At 38.9% G+C, this 16807-nt stretch overlaps 1 protein-coding gene across 6 annotated transcripts in view; it reads left to right on the forward strand.

Annotated features, from left to right (window-relative positions):
- The window catches only part of MFSD14B (major facilitator superfamily domain containing 14B), a 130825-nt gene that overhangs the window by 32167 nt on the left and 81851 nt on the right, over positions 1-16807 (forward strand). For all 6 annotated transcript variants that reach the window (XM_061424881.1, XM_061424885.1, XM_061424882.1 and 3 more), the window contains one exon: positions 16116-16211. In XM_061424881.1, coding sequence (XP_061280865.1) covers positions 16116-16211 — 96 coding nt within the window. The remainder of the gene's footprint in view (positions 1-16115; positions 16212-16807) is intronic.

Genomic DNA, 16807 nt, shown 5'->3' on the forward strand with positions numbered 1-16807 from the left:
AATTTAAGATTTCAAGTTTTTACTTCTTTCATTTTACATTTGTATCTTTTTCTCTGAAACAATGAAAATCTTTGTTCATAGAGATAATAGCATGGTAACTTATTTACTGTGCTATTAGATGCATTTGAAGTTTCAGAAAATAAAAGTGTTTCTAGTATCAACAGGATTACTTTAAAACAGCTTAGTTTTTGTGTGTGTGTGTGTGTGTGTGTGTGTGTGTTTTTCCTAATTTTTTGGATCCTTAGGACGTGCATTCAAATTCTGTATTTTAAAAAGCAACTAAACAGCACCTTGATACACAGGTTGATTTATTTCATTTGGATTTAATTATGTTTTAGGTTCAGATGGTAAAGAATCTGCCTGCAGTGCAGGAGACACAGGTTCGATCCCTGCGTTGAGAAGATCTCCTGGAGAAGGGAATGGCTACCCACTCCAGTATTCTTGCCTGGAGAATTCCAGGGACAGAGGAGCCTGGCGGGCTGCATGGGATCACAAAGAGTAGGACATAACTGAGTGACTTTCACTTTCAAAGCATCTATAATCCTTTGTTCCAAAAGCAAATATATAAAACAAGATGTGAAATCTTACTCCATCTGTCACTCCCATTTCTCTCCCTCCTTCTCATGTATGTAACTGATTTTTTTTGGATACTGCTTTGGATGCTTCCTTCCACCTATGTTTTGTATTTTATTATAACCAAATGTATGTGTGTGCATAGGTATTAATAGTATTTGATCTCTTGGATTAAAAAGTAGTGTACGTGCCTTGCTTTTTTTACTTAACAACATATTCTGATCACTGCTACGAAGCAATATGTTATCACTGTATAATACTCTAGTGTGTGGATTTACTATAGATTATTCTGGTAGTACTTTACTGGATGAACTGAGTCCCTTGAGGGGGAAACCCTAATGAAGTGTTGCAGAGCCCTGTCTATATGACACCTCATATTATTCCTGTTTTGTCTTTGGCACAGATCCCTAAAGTGGAATTGTTGCTTTGAAGGATAAATATGTAAGTAATTTTGCTAGATGTTGCCACATTGTATGATTTTTCATGCGGTTAGCAATATGAGGGAATATTGTCAAACTTTGGAAGATTGCCTGATTTGACAATGAGACATTATCTGAGTAAAGCTCAATTTGCAGTTTTCTTATTATGAATGAAGTTGTTGAAGGGCTATTTGATACAATACCTTATTCTATGAAAAGTTTGTCTTTTGCCCATCTTACTGTTGGGTTTTTAGTCTTCCTTGATTTTTTTTTTAAAGAAGCATCGTGTGTGTTAGAGACATTTGTTGATTAGCTCATGTAATCCGAAGTGTTTTTTTTTTTTTTTTCACTCACAGTTTATATTGCTTTTTTATTATAATATTTCTTATTGATTATAACTTAAAGTGTGTTTAACCTTTGCCCCTACAATTCCACTTTCAGGAATTTATCCTAGAATACTGTACATTTGTATATATAAAAGGACATTAATTGTCCCAGCAGTTCTACTCCTTAATGCATAGCCAAGAGAATTATGTTCTACAAAAATGTGTACATCAGTGTTTATACTAGCATTATTTGTAATAGCCAAAGGTAGAAAGAACTCGTGTCTATTAAACTGATAAATGAATAAGCAGAATGCAGTACATTCACATAATGGAATATTATTTGGCCATAGAATTGAATAATGAACAATGATGAACTTTGAAAATATTATGCTGGATGGAAACAGCAAGACACAATAAGCCACATGTTGTATGATTCCATTTGTGAATTCTATTTATATATGATTCTAGAGTAGGCAAATCTGTAGAGACAGATTTAGAAGTTAGATTGTTACTAGGGGATGGGGTGAGGAGAAAATGGGGTATGGGACTTCTTTTTGGGTAATAGTTTTAAAACTTTGTGAATATATGGAGAGGTGAATTTTATGAGAAGCAAAAAGCAAAGGAGAAAAGGAAAGATGTAAGCATCTGAATGCAGAGTTCCAAAGAAAAGCAAGAAGAGAGAAAAAAAGCCTTCCTCTGCGATCAATGCAAAGAAATAGAGGAAAACAACAGAATGGGAAAGACTAGAGACCTCCTCAAGAAAATTAGAGATACCAAGGGAACATTTCATGCAAAGATGGGCTCAATAAAGGACAGAAATTGTATGGACCTAACAGAAGCAGAAGATATTAAGAAGAGGTGGCAGGAATACACAGAAGAACTATACAAAAAAGATCTTCACAACCCAAATAATCATGATGGTATGATCACTCACCTAGAGCCAGATATCCTGGAATGTGAAGTCAAGTGGGCCTTAGAAAGCATCACTACGAGCAAAGCTACTGGAGGTGATGAAATTCCAGTGGAGCTATTTCAAATCCTGAAAGATGATGCTGTGAAAGTGCTGCACTCAATATGCCAGCAAATTTGGAAAACTCAGCAGAGGCCACAGCACTGGAAAAGGTCAGTTTTCATTCCAATCCCAAAGAGAGGCAATGCCAAAGAATGCTCAGACTACCACACAGTTGCACTCATCTCACACGCTAGTAAAGCAATGCTCAAAATTCTCCAAGCCAGGCTTCAGCAATACGTGAACCATGAACTTCCAGATGTTCAAGCTGGTTTTAGAAAAGGCAGAGGAACCAGAGATCAATTTACCAACATCCACTGGATCATGGGAAAAGCAAGAGAGTTCCAGAAAAACATCTATTTCTGCTTTATTGACTATGCCAAAGCCTTTGACTGTATGGATCACAATAAACTGTGGAAAATTCTGAAAGAGATGGGAATACCAGACCACCTGACCTGCCTCTTGAGAAATTTGTATGAAGGTCAGGAAGCAACGGTTAGAACTGGACATGGAACAACAGACTAGTTCCAAATAGAAAAAGGAGTACGTACGTCAAGGCTGTGTATTGTCACCCTGCTTATTTAACTTATATGCAGAGTACATCATGAGAAACGCTGGGCTGGAAGAAGCAACAAGCTGGAATCAAGATTGCCGGGAGAAATATCAATAACCTCAGATATGCAGATGACACCACCCTTACGGCAGAAAGTGAAGAGGAACTAAAAGCCTCTTGATGAAGGTGAAAGTGGAGAGTGAAAAAGTTGGCTTAAAACTCAACGTTCAGAAAACGAAGATCACTTGGGCATCTGGTCCCATCACTTCATGGCAAATAGATGGGGAAACAGTGGAAACAGTGTCAGACTTTTTTTGGGGGGCTCCAAAATCACTGCAGATGGTGACTGCAGCCATGAAATTAAAAGACACTTACTCCTTGGAAGAAAAGTTATGACCAACCTAGATAGCATATTCAAAAGCAGAGACATTACTTTGCCAACAAAGGTCTGTCTAGTCAAGGCTATGTTTTTTCCAGTGGTCATGTATGGATGTGAGAGTTGGACTGTGAAGAAAGCTGAGTGCCGAAGAATTGATGCTTTTGAACTGTGGTGCTGGAGAAGACTGTTGAGAGTCCCTTGGACTGCAAGGAGATCCAACCAGTCCATTCTGAAGCAGATCAGCCCTGGGATTTCTTTGGAAGGAATGATGCTAAAGCTGAAACTCCAGTACTTTGGCCACCTCATGCGAAAAGTTGACTCATTGGAAAAGACTCTGATGCTGGGAGGGATTGGGGGCAGGAGGAGAAGGGGACGACAGGGGATGAGATGGCCAGATGGCATCACTTACTTGATGGACATGAGTCTCAGTGAACTCCGGGAGTTGGTGATGGACAGGCAGGCCTGGCGTGCTGCAATTCATGGGGTTGCAAAGAGTCAGACACGACTGAGCGACTGAACTGAACTGAACTGAAACATTTTTAGTGATTATCACTAACCAAATCATGAGAGAACATTAGACGAATTCAAATTGAAGGGCATTCTACAAAATAACTGCTACGTATATACCAGTACTTCTTGAAAGTGTTAAGATCATGAAAATATAAAATAAAAATCTTAGGAATCATCTCAGGTTGGAAAAGTCTAAGGAAACATGAGAACCAGTTCTCATGAGTCTAAACATGAGTTTAGAGTTTTAAACTCATAAATATGAGTCTAAGGAAACATGAGAAAATGCAGTGTGAAATCGTTGATTAGACCCTAAACTAGGAAAAATAAATTAGTGGGGAAAAAGTGAATTCACATAAGATTCATGAATTAGCTAAAGTAGCATAGTGATGTTTGCCTCCAGATTTGAATAATATGCCATAGTTATTTAATATGTTAACATTTGGGGACACTCGTAAGGGATATACAAAGACTCTACTGGTTTCTGTATCTTTAAAATTATCTTTAAAATGTTTTAAAATAAAAATTATTATTTCAACAACATTAAAAAAGACAAAACTCCATTGATATCCATCAACATGGAATGGGTAAAATAATGGTATTTTCATACAGTGGAATACAGTGTATCAGCTACAGAGAACAAGAATTTGTATACAGTGACATGGAAAAATAGGTTAAGGTATTCATAAAAAAGAAAGAAGATACATTTTCTGTTACCATTTATATAAAAGAATGTTTTTACCTATAATGTACATGTGTAAAAATATTGACGCATTTCTAGCATCGTGATTGCCTATGGAAAGTAGAACATATATTAATTAATATATTCCCTTACTTTAATGTTTTATGACTTTTGTATGTTCATGTAACAGTTGTAAGGTTTTTATGTATGTCTATTCCATAAAAAGGAATGCAGAAAGATAATTAACTCATTAGCGATAGCTTACGGTGAATGGTGTGTTGAATTCGATGGAGAAGGTCTCCGAAGGAGAAGAATTCACTCTGGGACCAAAGACGTAGCCTCAGTCATTCAGAGCTTTGTGTAGCAGAGATTTTATTAAAGTGAAAGAATAGAGAAGAGCTTTCAGTGAAAGGCACTGGAAGGGGATAGGAGTATACCCACCCTTGCTGCTTTAGTGGGATATTATATATACCTCAAGGTATATATACCTCAAGGCAGTGAAAGTTTTACCAGGCTCCTCTCCCTCAACATACATCTTGAGATAACATCAAAACAAGATTAACCAAGGGGAACAGGTCTCTGAACAAGATGTCTTTGGTTGGGATATATTGTATCCATATAATCAAGGGCATAGGTTTTTGAAGAAAAATAGGTTTCTGAATAGGTACATTGTTTTGTTGTATAATCATTAGCTCTGGGGTTAGAGTTAGTCTTAGACAAATAGATTGTTGCCATAGCAGCTCACAGGCCTAAGGGGAAAGAATGTAAAAAAGGGTTGCCTCCTCCTCTTCCTCAAGGGCCCTGGACTCTCTATCAACCTACCTAAAAATTAACTGTCTTAGTATTGAAAATTATGACCAACCTAGATAGCATATTTAAAAGCAGAGACATTACTTTGCCAACAAAGGTCTGTCTAGTCAAGGCTGTGGTTTTTCCAGTAGTCATGTATGGATGTGAAGGTTGGACAGTGAAGAAAGCTGAGTGCTGAAGAATTTATGCTTTTGAACTGTGGTGTTGGAGAAGACTCTTGAGAGTCCCTTGGACTGCAAGGAGATCCAACCAGTCCATCCCAAAGGAGATCAGTCCTGGGTGTTCATTGGAAGGACTGATGTTGAAGCTGAAACTCCAATACTTGGGCCACCTCATGCGAAGAGTTGACTTGTTGGAAAAGACCCTAATGCTGGGAAGGATTGGGGGCAGGAGAAGGGGACGACAGAGGATGAGATGGCTGGATGGCATCACCAACTCAATAGACACGGGTTTGGGTAGACTCTGGGAGTTGGTGATGGACAGGGAAGCCTGGTGTGCTGCAGTGCATGGGGTCACAAAGAGTCGGACACAACTAAGCAACTGAACTGAACTATTAGTCTCTACTGTTTAACTCTCTTATTAGTCTCTACTGTTATATAAAACATTAAGATAAAAGAGAAGTGTTAAGTCCAAGTATTTAATTCCCTTAATAATGCCTTTCATGTATTTGATATTTTGGCTTTTTGTGTTAAGCTCATTAGGTAACTTTTAGGATTATATGTGCAGTGATTCATTGGCTGATTGCTGTGTCTGGCTTTGAATGAAGTCCAGGGAGTACTTGTTTTGCATTGTGTATTGTTTTGATGACTAGTTACAAACTCCTGTGGTCAGAAGGTAAAGAGTCTGCCTGCAGTACAGGAGACACAGGTTTCATCCCTGGGTTGGGAACATCTCCTGCAGAAGGGAATTGCTAGCCACTCCAGTATTCTTGCCTGGAGAATTCCATGGATGGAGGAACCTAGCGGGCTACAGTCCAGGGGTCACAAAGAGTCAAAGACAACTGGGTGACAAACATTTTCACTTTTTTACAAACTCCTGCGTAGCCAGAGTGATGTTAATCCTCTAGGTATGTCTCCTGAGGAGAGAATCACAGTAGGCTTAATTAACAGAGCTGAGAGTTGAAGTTGTTTTCCTTCTTAAGCATACAATCTTAATTCCTCACATTAAAAAATAAAAAAATGAGTGCTTACTCTTTTCCTATAATGAGTAATATACAGTCTTTTAAACAGAATGCTATGGACCATGCTTTTGATTTACTTACAAGTTAACTTTGAATATCCTAGGAAAATCATCACTAAGTTAAAAAATAACTCCTGTAGAAAGCACCCTGGAGCACCCTGTGTGTGAAAGGAAACTCTAAAACAAGTCTAGACCTTTGGCTGCTCTTGGATGTCTCTATCTGGGGTTTATGTTTGAAAGAAATAGGTCTTAATCTATATGGGCCTCTCATCATCTTTAATAACACAGAGTCCCTTTCCTTCAGTTTCAGCCGCTTTTATAGATCTTCTTCTCCAAAGGAGGAAAAGAATGCTCTTTGGGGGTCTCTTACATGATTTTGAATATTCACATGCATATATATGTGTGTGTAAGTGAACTCACTCAGTCATGTCCAACCCTTTGCAACCCCACAGATTATAACTTACCAGGCTCCTCCGTCCATGGAATTTTCCAGGCAAGAGTACTGGAATGGGTTGCCATTTCTTCCTCCAGAGGATCTTCCTGACCCAGGAATCCAACCCAAGTCTCCCGCATTGCAGGCATATATATATGTACATATAAATTTTCTTTAATTGTGGTAAAATATAGATAATATAAAACAATTAAGATATTAAATTTTAAGTGTACAGTTCCGTAGTATTAAGTATATTTGCATTGTTAACAGAACATTTTCATCTTGCAAAGTAAACTATACCCAGTAAATAACAATTTCCTCTTTCACCATACTGCATCTGTCATCCACCATTCTACATTTTGTTTCTGTGTTCAGCTACTCTAGATACCTCATATAAGTGGAACCATAAGGTATTTGTTTTTTAGTGTGTGTGACTGGTTTATTTCACTTAACATAGTGTCCTCAAGGTTCATTCATGTTGTAGCCTGTTTCACAAGTCCAGATGTCACTCTCGTTCCCCTGCTCCCACCACCATTCAGTTCAGTTCAGTTCAGTCGCTCATTCGTGTCCTACTCTTTGTGACCCCATGAATCGCAGCACGCCAGGCCTGCCTGTCCATCACCAACACCTGGAGTTCACTGAGACTCATGTCCATCAAGTCAGTGATGCCATCCAGCCATCTCATCCTCTGTCGTCCCCTTCTCCTCCTGCCCCCAATCCCTCCCAGCATCAGAGTCTTTTCCAGTGAGTCAACTCTTGGCATGAGGTGGCGAAAGTACTGGAGTTTCAGCTTTAGCATCAATACTTACAAAGAAATCCCAGGGCTGATCTCCTTCAGAATGGACTGGTTAGATCTCCTTGCAGTCCAAGGGACTCTGAAGAGTCTTCTCCAACACCACAGTTCAAAAGCATCAATTCTTCAGCGCTCAGCCTTCTTCACAGCCCAACTCTCACATCCATACATGATCACAGGAAAAACCATAGCCTTGACTAGGTGGACCTTTGTTGGCAAAGTAATGTCTCTGCTTTTGAATATGCTATCTAGGTTGATCATAACTTCCTTCCAAGGAGTAAGTGTCTTTTAATTTCATGGCTGCAATCACCATCTGCAGTGATTTTGGAGCCCCCAAAAATAAAGTCTGACAGTGTTTCCACTGTTTCCCCATCTATTTCCCATGAAGTGATGGGACCGCGTGCCACGATCTTCGTTTTCTGAATGTCGAGCTTTAAGACGACTTTTTCACTCTCCACTTTGACTTTCATCAAGAGGCTTTTTAATTCCTCTTCACTTTCTGCCATAAGAGTGGTGTCATGTGCATATCTGAGGTTATTGATGCTTCTCCCGGCAATCTTTATTCCAGCTTGTGCGTCTTCCAGCCCAGCATTTATCATGATGTACTCTGCATAGAAATTAAATAAGCAGGGTGACAATATACAGCCTTGACATACTCCTTTCCTATTTGGAACCAGTCTGTTGTTCAGTGTCCAGTTCTAACTGTTGCTTCCTGACCTGTATACAAATTTCTCAAGAGGCAGGTCAGGTGGTCTGGTATTCCCATCTCTTTCAGAATTTTCCACGGTTTATTGTGATCCATACAGTCAAAGGCTTTGGCATAGTCAATAAAGCAGAAATAGATGTTTTTCTGGAACTCTCTTGCTTTTCCCATGATCCAGCGGATGTTGGCAATTTGATGTCTGGTTCCTCTGCCTTTTCTAAAACCAGCTTGAACATCAGGAAGTTCACGGTTCACATATTGCTGAAGTCTGGCTTGGAGAATTTTGAGCATTGCTTTACTAGCATGTGAGATGAGTGCAGTTGTGTGGTAGTCTGAGCATTCTTTGGCATTGCCTTTCTTTGGGATTGGAATGAAAACTGACCTTTTCCAGTCCTGTGGCCACTGCTGAGTTTTCCAAATTTGCTGGCATATTGACTGCAGCACTTTCACAGCATCAGCTTCCAGGATTTGAAATAGCTCAACTGGAATTCCATAACCTCTGCTAGCTTTGTTTGTAGTGATGCTTTCTAAGGCCCACTTGACTTCACATGTGAACTAATTTTTTGTAGCTTAGTGTTCAAAAAATAATTTCTCAGAAATTCTTGTTTCTCTTTGTAACCGCAAAAGTGAAAAGTGAAAGTGAAATCGTTCAGTCGTGTCCGACTCTTTGCAACCCCATGGACTGTAGCCTACCAGGCTCCTCCGTCCATGGGATTCTCCAGGCAAGAATACTGGACTGGGTTGCCATTTCCTTCTCCAGGAGATCTTCCCAACCCAAGGATTGAACCCGGGTCTCCCACATTGCAGGCAGACGCTTTACCATCTGAGCCACCAGGGAAGCTCGTAACTGCAAATACTTATAATAAATATAATGATTACTCCATCTATTTTTTAAAATAGAAGTAAAAAAGGATGTTTGTGATGGAGGTTATTCTTTAATCTCACACATTTTTCATTGAGTTGTGTTTGGACTAAGGGTGAGATTGGGGAGTTAGAGGAGACTCAAAACAGTCTTGAGTTTAATCATGAGGGCAAGAGGGTGGTGTTTATATCAGTTCCTATTAGTATTTGCTTTTTATAAGGAACTACCCTAAAATTTATTGACTTAAAACAAGTATTCTTTGGATTAGCAGTTTCGGTTAATCTCAGTGTGGGGTTCTTCACTGCATTTTTTTTTTGGGGCGGGGGGTGGAGGTGGAGGGAGTTACTCATACTTTTTCAGTCATCTGCTGGCTTGATTGGAGTTGGATGATCTCAGCTGGCCTTGCCCCTGTATCAGGCCCTTGGTTTATCTAGACGGCCTCATAGGGAGAGTCTCATATGCTCTCATCCTTGTATGCCTAGATGGGATTTCTCTGAAGTCTTGAAGGCTTCTGGAGGCCTTCATCAGAGGTATGTGTTGTTACTTTATCTGATATATGTTGGTTAGATCAAGTTGCTAAGCCCCTCCATATCTCAGGAAGTGGAGAAATAAACCTAATGGAATTGACAGCACAGTCATTCTATTAAAAGGTTTAGTGTACAGGAATAGGAACAATCTGTAGTTCATTTTTTGAAGTCTTCTACAGTTCTTCCCTGTAGCTGAAATGGTAAAGAATCTGCTTGTGAGACAGGAGAACAGGGTTCGATCGATCCCTGGGTTGGGAAGTTCCTCTGGCAAAGAGAATGGCAGTCCACTCCAGTATTCTTGCCTGGAGAATTCCATGGACAGAGAAGCTTGGCGGGCTACAGTCCGTGGGGTCACAAAGAGTTGGACATGACTGAGCAACTAACACACATACACACACAGGACTAATGGGATGAGATTTGTATTTTAGAATGATCACTGTTGAGTGTAGTGTCAAGAAAGATTTGGAGCACGTAGTGAGTTAAGAGTCAAGGTGGGATCATCATCTGTGGGAGAGATGTGAATGTGTAAAGACATCACATGCTTTTCATCCTGTGCTTCAAAATATCTCAAGATGTCCCATACTGATTTATAAAGGGGCAAAATGCAGAGGGATTTAAGTTGGCTTAAAACTCAACATTCAGAAAACTAAGATCCTGGCATCCGGTTCCATCATTTCATGGCAAATAGATAGGGAAACAGTGAAAGACTTTGTTTCTGGGGACTCCAGAATCACTGCAGATGGTGACTGCAGCCATGAAATTAAAAGACTCTTGCTCCTTGGGAGAAAAGCGGTGACCAACCTAGACAGCATATTAAAAAGCAGAGTTTGCTGACAAAGGTCCATCTAGTCAAGCTATGGTTTTTCCAATAGTCATGTATGGATGTGAGAGCTGGACTGTAAAGAAAGCTGAGTGCCAAAGAATTGATGCTCTTGAACTGTGGTGTTGGAGAAGACTCTTGAGAGTCCCTTGGACTGCGAGGAGATCCAACCAGTTGATCCTAAAGGAAATCAGTCCTGAATATTTTTTGGAAGGACTGATGCTAAAGCTGAAACTCCAGTAACTGGCCACCTGATGCAAAGAACTGACTCTTTTGAAAAGACCCTGATGTTGGGAAAGATTGAAGGCAGGAGGAGACGGGATGACAAAGGATGAGATGGTTGGATGGCATCACCGACTCAATGGACATGAGTTTGAGCAAGCTCCTGGAGTTGGTAATGGACAGGGAAGCCTGGCATGCTGCAGTCCATGGGGTCACAATGAGTTGGACACGACTGAGTGACTGAACTGAACTGACTGATGACTGAAAATGGAGAGGGGAGACTGATCCAGAGAGGTTTTGCTACATCATGCTCAACTGGAAATAATTAAAAGTTTAGTAAATCGTTTCTAATTAGATCATAATTTAAAGAAGCATGTGCTGCTTTTTTCATCAGCATACTAGACACGGAGAACTTACAGAAGAATTGGAAAGAAAGCAGATTTATTTTTGCCACCGTCTCCTATATAGTTGCCTACACAAAATTCCCACTATATCAAGGCCTGGCTGTCAAGATTTGCTAGGGATGAATGATAATTAAGGTAGTGTACATGGAGATGAAAGAAAGTGTTTGCATTTTAGAAGAGATGTAAATTTAAACAATTTTTAACTGACAGATATAAACATTTACTATTTGAACAAAAGGCGGGTTGTCTATTTTTTTTGCAAGGTGTTAAACACAGCATAATTGTCTAATGGTATATGCCCGCAAACTGAGTGCCTGTTTTTATATTTAATTAGCATTGTAGCCACGTGGATCTCTATCCCAGTGGTCTTCATAAATAGAACTTGCCTGGGAAAGAGTACTACACTAAACCACAGAAACTGCAAATGAGAAAAAGGTGACCCTCCTTTGCTTCCTAGTGTGAGCAGTTTTCAAAGGTTTTGGGGTGTTTTTATTTGCTTTTTAAAAAATTCTGTGTGCATGATGATTGATAAAATGAATGATTTACAATGATAGTTATGCAATTTGTTGACATATATTCATCCACGTTTTGAGAATAGATTCTTTGCAGTGTGGGGTGGGTAATTTAACTGTAGATAATTTGGAAATTATTGGTAAATGCATATAAGCTATTTACTTTTTAAAATATATTTTTATCATTACTTCTGCTTTTGTTTTCATTCTGTAGATTTTAAAACAAATTACAGATATCTTCTGTTTAAATTTTAATACATTAGTTTGTGACTCTAAGATTTAAGAACTTAAAGAAGTCTTCAGTACCATTATTACGATGAGTATAAGTCTTGAGTATCACTTAATACCTATTCTATTTCCAAATTTCTATGATTGGGTTGATGAAAAATAAATTGATCTAAGAAAGAAATGAAAATTTTTGTTTGAGCTAAGCATGAGGTTTTTAACCAGGAGGAGCATGTCAGAAAACTCTGAAAATCGTTTGGTCCATACACAGTTATATCATTGCACTTCTTTAGAGGTCAAGAACAGTTATATCCAGTGTTTTTGAGACAGAGGGGCTATACATCAACTATCATATTATTGACAACTTTCACAATCCATATCAGAGAGCCGTGTGACCCCTTATCAAGAAAGAATGTTATATTTAAGGTGTTATCTTAGGAGAATATTGCCATTTATGGATGAGGGGAAATTTCTACTGATGGGAAAGATTTGGTTGATGCATAAGGCAGACAAACTATCCACAGTGGGGAGAGGGGAGGCCAGAGGGCAGAGAAAATTTATTATGTTTAATTTTTTTTTATCTTGGTTTAAAATGTGAGTTTTACTTCACAGTTGACTCCGTTTTTCCCGTTGGTCAAAACCCAAAGTCTACATGTTGCTTTTGGCTAGTATTGGTCAAATTTGTTTTACTCTGTATACTAATGTAGTATGTGGTTCTTTTTATACTCTCCATACCATGTCTTTGAGGAATATGGGTCATTTTTTCTAAATTCTAGATTTTGTGGTGTAAGAGACCAGAGAAAAACCATTACTTTCCAAAGAGCTCCTTCTTCCATCTCACCTGCATTTTGTTGAGGGCTTGTTATAGTGGGTTGCACTATTTGGAGTACATCTCTGAACAAAACAGATTTTAAAAATCCATTTCCTTCATGGCATTTACATTTCCAGTCTAGGGGAGGTAGACAGTAAACAAAAATGAAGTTTGTTAGACCTCTTGTAGAGAACCATAGCAGATAACAAAGGATATAGGGAGTGTAGGACCATGTTGGATGTGTCACATGTGTGGTTCCATGCAGTAGGAGCCAGGGAGGGTCCAGAAGAGGATCAATTTACATTTAAATGGTTGCTCTGGCTACCTTGCAAGAGATGAAGGAGCTAGGATGAAAAGCTACTCTATAGTTGGTGCAGTTACAACTCAGATGGGACTTGAACCCACCTCTGTTTTAATTGAGATCCCACACCTGGGCTCAGGACTTAATGAAGCTTGGGTTCTTAATGTTGTGTTACAGAAGGAGTTTAGTGATGGACAGACAGAGTCATGTCCGACTCTGCAACCCCATGAACTATAGCTCGCCAGGCTCTTCTGTCTTCCACTGTCTCTTGGAGTTGGCTCAGATTCATCTCCATTGAGTCAGTGATACTATCTAAGCATCTCATCCTCTGCTGCCCCCTTCTCCTTTTGCATTCATTCTTTCCCAGAATCAGGGTCTTTTCCAGTGAGTCAGCTTTTTGCATCTGGTGGCCGAAGTATTAGAGCTTCAGCCACAACCCTTTCCATGAATATTCACAATTGATTTCCTTTAGGATTGACTGGTTTGATCTCCTTGCCATCCAAGGGACTCTCAAGAGTCTTCTCCAGCATCACAGCCAGAAAGCATCAATTCTTGGATGCTCAGCCTTTATGGACCAACTCACATCCTTATATGACTACTGGGAAAACATAGCTTTGACTATACAGATCTTTGTTGGCAAAGTGACGTCTCTGCTCTTTAATATGCTGTCTAGGTTTGTCATTGCTTTCTTTCCAGGGAGCAAGTGTCTTTTAATTTCATGGCTGCAGTCACTATCTACAGTGATTTTGGGACCCAAGAAAATAAAATCTGTCACTATTTCCACTCTATCCCCTTCTATTTGCCATGAAGTGATGGGACTGGATGCCTAATCTTAGTATTTTTCATGTTGAGTTTCAAGCCAGCTTTTACACTCTCCTCTTTCACCCCCATCAAGAAACTCTTTAGTTCCTCTTCAGCTTCTGCCATTAGAGTGGTATCATCTGCATATCTGAGGTTGTTAATATTTCTCCCTGCAGTCTTGATTCCAGTTTGTGATTCATCCAGCCTGGTAGTTCACATGGTGTACTCTGTGTATATAAGTTAAATACACAGGGTGACAATGTATGGTCTTGTCATGCTCATTTCCCAATTTGGAACCAGTCATTACATGTCCGGTTCTAACTGTTGCTTCTTGACCTGCACATAGGTTTCTCAGGAGACCTAGTTGATTCTAACCAGTTTATGTTCTATATATCCTAGGCTATGTCATTCTTCTAAAGATTGTGCCCTCTACCCTCCTGTTTCAAAACCTGGTTTGAAGGTTGTGTTATAATAAAGATCTTCCTTTGTTTTAATTGTTTGGTGCTTAAATGGTCCTTTTTTGTTTTTAAAATTTTGTAAAATGCTTTCTGTTTTGCAAATGTCTTATTTAAGTGGCATTTAAAACTACTTATTAGTTGTTGCAAAAATCTAGAAATTTACAAATTTGGATTTTTAATAACAATTGTTCTTGGCCTGAAAATTTTGAAAATTTTCAAAACAATAAAAAATTAGAAGAAGAGTAAAATGAATAGTCATTCCCTTCATCAAGGCTCAACAATTAACAAAATTAAATTTTGTGACATTTGCTTTCAAAAGTATACATGTACCTTCTTTTTTGATAAATCATTTGATAGCCGTAAGTTGCAGTAACAGTAATGCCATATGATTATCTAATATATATTACATATTCAAATTTTTTCCTCTCGTCTCCTTTTTATCCAGGATCCCCCATTTGGTTGTCATGACTTGTCTCCTTTAATCTGTACTAGTCTCCTACCTTTACTTTGGTCTTTTATGACATTGACATTTCTAAGGAGACCTGGCTAGTTGTCTTATAGATGTCTCATAATCTGAATTTGATCATTTACTCATGGTTAGATTCTAATTAAACCATGCAGATATGCTTTTACCTTTTGAAGTATGAAAAGCATGGGAAGAGTGGGGATTTTACAGAGTCTTTTGTAAGTATCACTTCCAATACAAAATGCTAATAAAGCACTTGATCTTGTAATAACCATTGTCACAGAGTCAAAGAACATTAATTCAGTGGACTTTTAGATTTTATCTCCAGAGTCATAAACTGAAGAAAATTAGAATAGGCAGTTTTAAAACAAAAGGGAAACAGAAAGCTAGATTTTGACACCTTTATGTATCAAAGTGTGTTTTCAGATTTGACCTAATCCTTATTGTTCCTCCCCCAGCTCCTATCATTTTAAATCATCTGTGCTGCCCCTGAAGCTTTTTAGTGTTGACTCCCTGTCTGCCTCTCTCAAGTAACAAGGGCAACTTCAGACTTAGGCCAAATGGCTAAGGAACCCTTAATTAGTGTCTTCAGACAGAATATTCAGGTCCTGGAACCTGAGTCTCTTAAAGGCCCAGTTGATTTTCTACCAGAGTTCCAGTGATTTGCATTGACAGGCCAAGTAGAAAGTGTATAATCTTGACATCTTCCATAAGGGAAGATGAAGAAATCAGGGATACCACAGAATGAAGCTTTATCTTAAATAATATCAGTTTAGTTGCTCAGTCGTGTCCGACTCTTGGCGACCCCATGGACTGCAGCATGCCAGTCTTCCCTGTCCATCACCAACTCCCAGAGCTTACTCAAACTCATGTCTATTGACTCAGTGACGCCATCCAACCATCCCTTCCTCTATTGTCCCCTTCTCTTGCCTTCAGTCTTTCCCAGCATCAGGATCTTTTCTAATGAGTCAACTCTTCACATCAGGTGACCAAAGTAATGGAGTTTCAGCATCAGTCCGTCCAATGAACATTCAGGACTGATTTCCTTTAAGATTGACTGATTTGGTCTCCTTGCAGTCCAAGGGACTCTCAAGAGTCTTCTCCATCACCACAGTTCAAAAGTATCAATTCTTTGGTGCTCAGCTTTCTTTATGGTCCAACTCTCGCATCCATACATGACTACTAGAAAATAGGTAGGACCTACCCATATTATTTAATATTATTTAATATGGGTAGGTCCTAAGTTTATACAGTTTGTGTGTGTTAAGTACCATTTTAGGATAATGGGTTTCTTTTAACTGTTTACTGTTTTTCATAATAATTTTCCTCTTTTTTTTTAGCTACAAGGCTTTGGCCGACCAAGTGTATATCATGCTGCTATTGTCATCTTCCTTGAATTCTTTGCATGGGGCCTGTTGACAACCTCAATGTTAACTGTAAGTATTCCTGAATCAAGTCCTTGTTTATGAGAGCAGAGACATCCTTAAGCATATGAGCTGTATATCTAGGTATGTGTTTGAGAGTAGCTCTTGACAGTAACTTAAGACTGTTTAATTGTGTTGTTTCCACTGTAGACTGTGAACCACTTGCAACAAAATATCTGCTTATTAAATATTCTTGGATAGCAGGACTACTTCCATTGAACCAGAATCTTGGGAGTGCTTGTGTATGAACTCTAGTCTGCATAGTTAGGAACATCTTTTAGAAGTCCTAGAGGAAAACATTGCAATGCTTTGTTGAAGTTTGTAACTTACTTAGTATGGGTGTAACAGCCTTTGAGTTAAGAACATAGTAATAGGAGATTGGTAAGTACTGTATAACAGTGACAGTGATGAATGAAAGAATGAAGAATTTCCATTTTTGGTAGCTGACCTATAGCCATTTCTTTGCAGAGACCATTTAATCCCTTAGCAAGAACTTGGAGGTCTGATATATGATGTGGTTAGAGGAAAGGGAAATGCTGAAGAAAAGATTGGGGTGCAGACTTTAAGTGACTAGTAACTACTTAACACTCAGTTTTAATAAAGGTATT

Source organism: Bos javanicus, chromosome 8 (assembly GCF_032452875.1).
Source record: "Bos javanicus breed banteng chromosome 8, ARS-OSU_banteng_1.0, whole genome shotgun sequence".
NCBI classification, from domain to species: domain Eukaryota; kingdom Metazoa; phylum Chordata; class Mammalia; order Artiodactyla; family Bovidae; genus Bos; species Bos javanicus.